The sequence below is a fragment of the Folsomia candida genome, unplaced genomic scaffold (assembly GCF_002217175.1).
Source record: "Folsomia candida strain VU population unplaced genomic scaffold, ASM221717v1 Fcan01_Sc001, whole genome shotgun sequence".
Lineage (NCBI taxonomy): Eukaryota > Metazoa > Arthropoda > Collembola > Entomobryomorpha > Isotomidae > Folsomia > Folsomia candida.
This window is the reverse complement of record NW_019091193.1, coordinates 879,776-890,699: the sequence shown is the minus strand read 5'-3', so window position 1 is coordinate 890,699 and position 10,924 is coordinate 879,776. Positions and strand designations below refer to the sequence as shown.

The following is a 10,924-nucleotide window of genomic DNA, read 5'->3' as shown; positions in this document are numbered from 1 at the left end:
AAAATATTTCAAGTACAGGCTTAGTTTTAATATTGTTATTCATGCATCTCACACTTTTGAGAGCCCTGAATTATCGTACAAATTGACCTACTCTACTTTCGTTGATGGTAATGTATTTAGCCTTATATTTATATGAGTGAAACAATTGATCTCCTATTTTCTTTGTAGGCCATAGCGACGTATTAGCAGCCTACTGCTACACAGCATCTACTTGTCGACATCATTCTGAAGAATATAGATCAATTGCAACTGGTCACAACCGTTCCGAGCTACTCGATGCTCTTCGATCGGATGATCGCAAATCCAACGAGGTCAAAAGAACGGTCAAAAGAATATAAAAACCAAAAAGACAACTAGACCCCCTCCCATTTCTTTTCTCTTCCCAGGGCTAGGTTGTCAATATGTCGACATGGGATTAGAGTTATATAATTCATGCCCTCAGTACCGTCGCCACTTTGACGAAGTAAACACCCACTTCATCAAAATTGCGGAAATAAATCTCCTTGACTTAATACGGGATGACAAAGATATATCGCGTTGTCCGGAGATGTGTATATTTGCGGTGGAGTACTCACTTCTCAACATGTGGATGGAATGGGGTGTCAGTCCTAACCTGTGTGTCATTGGGCACTCATTTGGGGAAGTGGCGGCAGCAATGGCAGTAGGTGCGCTGGATCTAACTCTTGCAGTGCGATTGATGGTGTCCTTGCGACAAATTGTGTCTGAAAAGATAGAGCCAGGGCGAATGGTCGCTCTAATGGCTGATGAGTCAACGACACGAAGAATGATTCGTGAATACACCGAGAAACACATTATGAGCAATGAAATTATGGAGGCTTGGATAGACATTTCGGCGCTTAACTCGCCAACTCAGACAGTGGTGTCCGGTCCGCCTGAAACAATGAAAAAATTTGCGACGTTCGCGAAGACAAATTATAATATGAAATCCACTTTTGTTAAATTCGCTCATCACGCTTACCACTCACGGTCTTTGGCGAAAGCACTGATTGGACTTGAAGCGGACCTTGGAGAATTTAAATTTTTGTCGCGAAATCACAGCTTGGCATACATTTCGTCGATGTACGGTAGGAAGTTAGATGATTCTGAAACCTTAGATCCTTCTTATTGGTCAGGATGCTTCAAACACCCAGTGCAATTTATTGAATCCGCCACAGCCGCCATAAGTGATGTTGGTGCTCGATTATTCCTAGAAGTTGGTCCACAACCTACTCTCTCACCCTTAATGCAGGAGAACTGCTCTGACCATGACCCATTATTTATTCCCTCGCTTTGCAGGAATGTCCCCAGTTGGAACACCTTATCGGACGCAATCGCCACTCTATACCTTCATGGTGTTAAGCTTGACTGGACAAACATTTGGACAAGTTTGGTTGGCGATGGGATATCGCGTAAAAAAGTGCCGCATCTTCTTCCAACATATCCTTTCCAAAATGACGGTCCATTTTGGTTCAATCCTTGTGCAATTTCAGGAAGCGGCGTTGCTAAAGTTAATAGCAAATCTAAAGTTGTTCACCCCTTATTGGGCTCAATGCTATCTGTCACCGAAAGTGGCATAATCAATCCTGTATCCATCTTTACAACTTCTACAGACGAAATGCTTTATAGAACAGGTAGTTGGTTACGAGATCATAAAGTTGGGCCCTACACTATATTCCCAGCCGCGGGATATATCGAGATGGGTTTTGCGGTTGTGACCCTACTTACAGGATCAAAGGGGAAATCGTGTGGAATTCGGTTGTCCCAAATTGATATACAAATTGTTCTGTCACTTGATTTGAAGTCGGAAATCCAAACCAATGTGATTTACGATGGAGAAAAGTTCAATATCTCTATATTCAGCCGACGGGAAATTGACTGCAGCGAATGGAGATTGCACGCCTCATTAAATGCCATTGTGCTGCACATAGGTACGAAAAATCAAGAAAAATACCTAGATAACTTTGCTGGTGATGCGGTTACATCTCCGTATGTTGAGATGTCAGAATTAGGATATAAATTTGGCCGGAGATTCAGATCACTAACAAATTTGAAGACTACAAGCCTCCGGTCCTATTATACACTTACGGCAAATATTGCTCCAAGGATACTTGATCAAGATAAAGATGAAATCGGAAGCTTTGTGGTTCATCCCACTATATTGGACGCCCTAGTACAGGCCGCATTTCTCGCATCAGTTCCCCTGACAACTTTAAGGTTGCCGATTGCAATTTCCACCTGCGAAATATACCCCCATCTACGCGACGATAATTATAAGCCCGTTTTTTGTCCCGGACAACTCCGTGTCCAGGCCAGACATCTGTCGTCCACGCTGTTTGTTCTAGGAAATGATTCAATATTCCGTCCACAAGTATCCATCACCAAGTTGAAAACATTCAGCACAACAGTCAAAGCGATTGGTAAACTGATTAATGAAAAGGGTAATATCGATGGTCCCGAGGTAGCGCTACCCATGTTTGTCGAAGAGTGGACTTCCAAGAACCAAATAAAAGTTGGCTACTCACTCACTAAAACAATGAGTAACCAGATTTCTTCCTTTACGGCAATCTCCCGGACCCTTGCAGAAATTCAAGAATATCACAAAATTGCCTCATTCATAGGAAATCAAGTTGCAATAACCTTAAAATGTCTTGGTAATGCATGTTTAACACCTGGTGAGCGTTTATCAACAGATCAAATTTCCTCTGGACTTTGCGTCAATCACATTGCCCCAGCCTTTCTTGCTAGGCTGCTTCATTATGCTGGAGATGCAGGACTATTGAAGAAAGTCTCCCCAACGGAATACGTGGTATTACCTCATTCCGATTTTGTTATCACGGAGCAGCACTCAGGTGATCATTGTGGACTTTTACAAGATGACTGGGCCTTTGCAGAATTTTATATTTCTAAATTGTCCAAATTTCTTCGGGGATCGGAATCCATTCTTCCGCACCTATTCCCTCCAACGTCACCATCACTGGAACTACCCAATGGAATTGTTAGTAACAAAGCTGTCGCGACCAATAACTTCTCTGCGGAACGATTATACAGCACTACAACACAGTGCTCCCTTCTTACCGAAAATCTGATTGGTGTTTTCGCCTCTTTCGTCAAGGACAAATGCGATGGGCTTCGAATTTTAGAAGTGGGGGCGGGAACCGGTGCAGCGACACGCAAACTCCTACGACATCTTCACGGCACCGGATCTACTTATACGTTTACCGATATCTCCACCAGTTTTCTCAATCAAGCAGAGGTTTCCCTACCGCATGTTCAAGGTGTGCAAGTAGACTTTGGAGAAGGATGTACTTGCCCAGGGGTTCGAAAAAGAGGCATTCGACATTATTATTGCCATGAACGTTTTGCATGCAACAACTGATCTGGGCAAAGTGGTTGGAAATCTACGCTTACTGCTTGGAGGAGATGGAAACATATTCATCGCCGAACAATTAAGACCCTCGGCATTTATTGACATCGTTTTCGGGCACTGTAAGGGATACTGGCTCTTCAAAGACACCATACGGTCAGGTCACTGCTTAATTGACGGAAAAGCATGGAAGCCAGTTCTTCAGTCCGCTGGGTATGGAGAGATAGCAATTGTAGAAAATAGAGATTTCGATATTGGAATAATTGTGGCCACGAATAAGGAAGTTCCGCTATCACCTTTCACTGTGATTACTACAAGTGCCGACGATGAGTTTTCGAACCAACTAGTGGCTTCTAGCAAAGGAAAAGCGACTCTGCGCAATATTATTAACCAGGAAATTAGAATAAAACCTAACGATAAAATCGTATATTGCCTTCCACATTCCCATTTAGAAGAAATCGACCAGGAGAATCAAATGCGAAAACAAGTGAAACACTTTCTCACTTTTTCTCAGGCTTTATTATCGGTTGGGAGGGTGGAAATATTCATAGTAAGTCATGGTCTTATACCAGTGCAAGACGAAGAGGCCATTTATCCAGTTGCTGGTGCACTACGTGGATTTGCGCGATCATTAGCAAACGAAATGCTGCAGTTAGACATAGTGTGTATCGATCCTGATGAGAGGGAAGACACGATGCATAAGGTGAGAACAGTATTGGCGGAAATTAAAAATAAACCAAAAGTAGGTGGTCGTAGTGAAGCCCCATTTGTTACCTATCGAGACGGAGTTCGCTATGAGGGAAAACTAGTTCCACTCTTGTCCCCTTATCCCATGCTTGCCATGCGGCAAGCAACCCATATGCAATTAAGACTGCCAGAATCTTGTGCCGTTGAGGACTTAAAATGGGACGATTCTCTCACAACTGTGGGTGCACAACCCTTGGCTGCAAACCAGGCAAGACATTAACATTAGAAACATCTATTGTACTATCCCATAATATTTTAATCTATACTTTCTCTCGCTCAATAGATTCAAGTCCGGGTTCACGCATCAGGCCTAAATTTCAAGGATATTTTAAGCATCATTAAGCCTACCGTGGAATTTACGTCAGAATCCTCCATTGGGGCAGACATTTGCGGACAATTATTCAAATCGGATCGGCTGTTCGTAACTTGTGCATTGGTGCGAACGTTCTGGGAATGAATATGGATAATGCTCCACTTCCAAACGTTGTTAAGATAAATGCGTCCCATGTGGCCTTGCTCCCACCGAACATGACCTATGCTGAGGGAGCGACCTTGCCGACAGCGTTTTACACGGCGTTCCACTCACTTGTAACAGTTGGTAAGTTGAGTCGTGGAGAATGGGTCTTGATCCACACCGCATCAGGGGGGGTTGGTCTTGTCGCAATTCAGATCGCACGGGAAATTGGAGCCAATATTGTGTGCACGGCTGGTAGCCGAAGGAAAAGAGCATACTTAACTCATGTCCTAGGATTGACAAATGTTACAAGCAGCAGAGATATATCGAGTTTTCTTGCCGGGGTTCAGAAGGCAACAGGAAACGCCGGGGTCCACGTTATCCTCAACTCACTCACGTCAACCGGTTGGAAAGAGGCATCCTTGTCCATGACGAGAATAGGAGGACGATTCATAGAGATGAGCAAACTTAACATTTTCAGTCACGCCGAACTAAATAAACTTCGTCCAGACGTTGAATATTCGGTTGTTGACCTCAGTGTTCAGGACGAAGCCCGAACGGTTCAATTGGCACATGAATTGCAAAGTTGGTTGACCAGTGAGAAGCTGACACCTATAACATACTCGGTGTTTGAACCATCAGCTATTATTTCTGCCGTTCAACACCTACAAAAGGCGGCCCACATTGGAAAAGTGGTTATTAATTGGATAAAGGAAATCTTTAATGACCGAAGCACATACTTAATTACCGGAGGATGCGGCGAACTTGGAATTGAACTGGCTAACTTGATGTTATTGAATGGAGCAAAGCACATTGTCCTGGTGAGCAGACGACATGGCGGGAAAGAAACCGTGGTGTCCAAACTGAAGCAGCGACTTGCGCATTCCCATTATGCTGACGATGAATTGGCCGGGGTTTTCGTGGAGCATGGTGATATTTCCACATCGCCCGGGGTTGATCAAATACTCGAAAAAATTTATTCCCTACGCTTGCCGCCCCTTAGGGGTATTTTTCACGCGGCTGGCGTTCTTTCGGATTCGACAATCCCGAATATGACTATGGAAAAGGTAGATCTCGTGTGGGCTGGGAAGGTTCATGGAGCATGGGCTCTTCATGCAGCCACGTCTCGCTAAATCTAGAGTATTTTGTACTTTACTCGTCGGCTAGCTGGATTCTAGGGAGCCCTGGACAAGCCAGTTATTCAGCTGCAAATGCAGCACTCGCGTCCCTGGCTGACTACAGGCACCGCCTAGGGCTTAAGGCAACGAGCATAGCCTGGGGGCTGTGGGGTGAGGTGGGAATGGCGTCCGGGATAGATCGGACTGTTTTTGGGGTCAAGCCATTTTCAACGGCACAGGGAATGTATACAATGGAGCATATTCTACGAAACGCAAACCTGATTGGCAGCAACGTAATGCCGGCCAAACTTAGTGGGGACGTTCGAACTACTTGGCTGCAGCACTACGTTAAGACGAATGAAAATTATAATCAGGAAACTTTGAGTGCCACAAGCCAAAACCACACGGACGTTGTTCCTGTTGATTTAGAAGAGACTGTCGTTCGCCTGCTTGCTAAAATGTTGCGTATACGCGATCCCAGTAGAATTTATGGGGCTGAGTTGAGCGACATTGGGATGGATTCGTTGATGCGAATCGAGCTTAAAAACAAGCTGCATACGTTGTACAATGTCGTAGTAGACATCGAGGACAGTGTTACTACATCAGAAATTGTGGAGACTCTGACAAAAGTTTTGAGTGAAGATATCAAATAAAGCATGATTGAATCATTGCATTTGTTGCGAACGAGCTAAACAAAAAAAAATTATATATTCATATTTACCGTAATTTAAAGTAGTTTTCACTCAATTCTGCCATATGCAGTATGTATCAATAAAGCTCTCTGAAAATTTCTATCAGCTCCAGACGCAACGAAAGACAAACCACCATACACTGATTTTAAGAAAATTGTTGTATTGAGATGTTTCCATTTGTGCAGCATACACATTTGTATTAATCCGTAATTCAGACTCAATTTATAAAATGCACTTCTTCATTTAGAATGCTATTAATTAACACTTTTAAAGTTTTTACAATTTATTCTGAGAAACATGTATATAATAGGTTTATATCGTTCGTTTATTTTAAATATGTTGCTGTTATGATGCATACATAATTATGAATTCAATTTCACAGCAGTAATAAAAAAGACCAAAGCTTTCATGAAAACAAAACCCCGAAGACTATTTTTTCCGATTTGTTAAATTTGCGTCTGGAAATTCCAGTTCCAGACGGAGTAATTTTGCTGTCTCTAACTTGTTTTTAATATGTCCCTGTTGTTAAATGACAAACGCCATGAGTATGTATGTATTTCTCATTTGTAATATGGCTCATAATAATTCCCTGTAGTCCTAAGTTTTCCTATTGTCCATTGTCCATGCTGCCCTATTAACTAGAAATAAATTGAATCAAATTTATTTAACGTGTAAAATTTTTGCACTCTTGGAAAAAGTGTACTAAATTGTTGTGTCATTCGGTCTTAATAATCTAACCTTTCTGCAAGTTTACACAACTTTATTTAGAGTAAGTGTGCGAAATTATGCATTTTTTCAGTTAGGACAATTGTGTGTAATTCCTCATCACTTTGCTTTATTTAAACAATTGATGTATGTTCTAAACCAAACTCATCTCGACTTCATCTCTCCTTAAATTACATATCCCCAATATCATTAATCTAACTTATAATATTATTAATCACATTTTCTAATTCATCGTTTCCAGCGAATATGTAGTATTTTATCCGCCGTTATTACAATCTCAATTTTTCCATTATAACTATTAATAAGGCTCACAACTGACTGAGAGGGAGCAGGATCTATGACACAGATTGGAGCAATTTTTTCAACCGGATTCCCAAAAAAATTCGAATCGATTTAAGTTAAAAGTGACAACGTTGGAATTAAATAAAGTTCCTTTGTTACGAAAAAACAAAAACTTCTGTAAAATAGCACTAATTATTCCCCATCCTTTAGAAAATATGGCCGCGCCTATGAGAATTGGTGAGCTGAAGAGGTGATGAAGTTGGTCGGAAATTTGTTTGAATCTTTGATACACTCCTATAGTGGCATCCTTATTGCGCTTATGATGCTAAAAAGTCACATAATATGTGACTTTTTACATATTATGTAAATGGATTTAAGTCCTTCATAATTACTATGGTAACTGGCTAATTGCTTTCAAAAATACGAAAAGAAATTTCAGAAAAGGTATTGAGAAAAGAAATACGTGAGGATTTAATGCACGTTACGTTGGGCGCCGGGAACCAATAGTTTGCGCCTTCATTGTTAGCAGTAATTCGCCACATTATACTTGCCTGAAATGCTTGAGACATTCATAGCTTGCCTGGGAAATTGCTAAATTTTCTTTTACCAATCACTAATATGTAGGTAGGTATGTAAGCCAAAAAAACTTATTTTGTCGTCTCAATAATTTCAAGTGAGATACCGTAACCAATTGGTGGCGATGAGTATCTAGATAGAATGTAAGGAAGTGTACGACATTATTTGGCACATAGGTATGTAATTAATTATTTAGCGTATACATAAATTATCACGAATATTGGAAACTTTGACCATTTTAACGGTCATAGATAAATGCAACTTTGGTGAGTTAAGATACATGTGCATGTATGTATGGTGTACTGAGGATCTATATAACACAATTTTATTAGTTATTTGTAGTATGACACATCCGTTAAGTAAGTACAAAAGAGAACAATAAGATCTCAACAAAATTTTGTCTTTATGCATTGATTTACCCAGTCTGATGACATGACTAATGCATAAAGATTTTTATTCTTTGTAATAGTAGGTTGTAGACCAACGGGCGTACGAAAAATTTGCCTGGTATTATCTCTGTTACATAGTAATAATGTGCGTGGATACCTGTAATTTTGATGCTCTGTCGCCAATGTTGTAAAACACTCCATCAATCTAGTGTTCCACGTGCAGTACTTTTCACTCCTCAGATATATAATATTGTGCGCACAACCATAAACACCTGCTTGTTGAGATAAGAATCAACACCACTGGGAACTTTCATATATTACGCCATCATTTTAGTGGGTGGTTTACGTCTTTCTATCTTCCCCATTTTAAAATTCCCCATTCCTTAATGTTTACGTTGGGTGGGTGGGTGCCAAAATCGATAACTTTTTATGACATTATATATGAATAGCCCCATATAAATATGTATAATATTTGCTTTGTGAGGCAGGAAATTTGAGGTACCTCATTTTCATCATTTCCATCTAACCTTGGAAACAAACGTAAAAGATATGATGAAATGTACAAAACCCACGGTATGAAAATGATTCACTTTATTGTGTTTATTCTCCCATTCTTACGGACTTTTTCTGCGATTTTCTGCGTTTTTTTAAGTTAGGGACCTTTCTTGTGCGACTCTTCCGTAGTCAGCTTTTTGCGATACTTTTTGTGATTCTTTTTTTTCTTATAAACTCTGCGAACACAGCTTATACTCTGATCAATAAAGACAAATTTTAAGCAGATTAATCTTTATTGTGAGTTTCAGTTGTCTGAAGAGAACATCGCTTGTTAGTAGGAAAATAAGGAATTATTTCACTAAATAAAACTTTCGTTGGATTTTAAGTAAAACTTAGCATCAAGCATATCAGTATATTCAACGGTGGAGGAGACAAAGTCGCGGGAACCAATCGCAATTGTTGGGGTAGCATTCCGATTACCGGGCGCGAACGATTCGAAAACTTTGTGTTAAAATCTGCTCAGTTCTAAGGACTCGGTAGATTTTGTCCCACGTGACAGGTGGACATCTGAGAAGGGATGTCGTTGGCTCAAGAATGAACATGCATCAGTCAAAGGAGGTTTCATCGATTGGGACGCGGGTAAATTTGATGAAACTCTTTGGGGATTGTCACCACTCGAGTTAAGCTATATCGATGGGCACTTTGAGGTCAAATATTTGAGGGCAAAGTTCAAAGTAGCGGCCTGTTTTTTCTCAAGCGGACGAGCGGAGGAGTGAAAATTTTCTCCTTCGAGGTCACTCCGCTCCCTTCACTCTCGCACGCTCGCACTTCATTCAATGAATATTATTTTTGACAAAATTTCACAATCTCGTGAATTGGTGCATACATTCATATAATTTTATATTTCCTATAAATATATATACGATATATTTTATAAATTGTAAGTTATAATTTATTGAACCCATCGTCACTTTTTTACTACGGATCGGTGGATCGTAGGATTTTAAAAAGCAAATATAAAATTATATGAATGTATGAAGCAATTTACGAGATTGTGAAATTTTGTCAAAAATAATATGCATTGAATGAAGTGCGAGCGTGCGAGAGTGAAGGGAGCGGAGTGACCTCGAAGGAGTCAATTGTCACTCCTCCGGTCGTCCGCTTGAGAAAAAATAGGCCGCTACTGTGACCTTTGCCCTCAAATATTTGACCTCAAAGTACCCATTCAACGGAAAGATAAGTACCGTGTCATTTCTAATTTTTAGCTTGATTTTTTACAATAAGTCACTAAGCTTATCTCGTGTAGCTTGAAAAAAGGTTCCATTGTTAGTAGGATTCTTAGAAAATTTCCAAGATGTACAGCCCTTTCCATTATTGGCATGAGGATTTTCGATTCAACTTACGATATTGTCTGGTATCTGGTATTTTTGTATTTGATATCTTCACATCTGACTCATCGCCTCAAAAGTATCTCCATTTAACCTTTCCGCCATAAAAAGAAGTAAAGCAACTCCCAACAATGCTCCATAAATTACAAATAAGCTCTCCAAATTATTAAGTCGTATTATATCCACCCACTTAATCGTTTCACTTATATCCAGGAAATGTCCACCTTCCCGCATCATCTTCCTTGTCATTCTCCTTTTCCTCCGTAAAATCAAATCTTGCCGAATTGTTCGCCAAAATCCTTCAAAAAAGCCAGACTCCGCCGTTATTCGAAACGCTCTTAGTGCTTCCCTCCGCATCATGACATGGACGAAATCATACGTCTCCTGATTTGAAAATTTATCCCTCGCAAATCTGCAACTTTTTCGGTTTACGTTTCTATTTTCTTCTAAGGTGGCGCGCATTCTACGATCGGCGGCAAGTACGACCTCCGCCCTCATCAGTTTAAGGGATTCGTTATACTGTAACTTCTGAAAGGTTTGGCCAGGGTTTAGTCTGATTGTATGCTTCTCCTCCAGTATCTGGATTCCAAGACGTTTAAGGTCATGTTGAAATTGTGCCATAAATGAAGTAAAGTTGCGGGGAATTGTAATTCTGTACCCGCTCTTTACCAGGGTGGCAAACCCTAGGGAATT

General features: G+C 40.6%; 1 protein-coding gene across 1 annotated transcript; it reads left to right on the top strand.

The window, feature by feature from the left end:
* Positions 1-583: 583 nt before the first annotated feature.
* Positions 584-4,568, top strand: LOC118433808 (highly reducing polyketide synthase FUM1-like). The gene is made up of 3 exons (XM_035846081.1): positions 584-3,253; positions 3,315-4,319; positions 4,395-4,568. Exons 1-3 carry the CDS (start codon positions 584-586, stop codon positions 4,566-4,568), a joined length of 3,849 nt encoding a protein of 1,282 aa, XP_035701974.1.
* Positions 4,569-10,924: the final 6,356 nt, after the last annotated feature.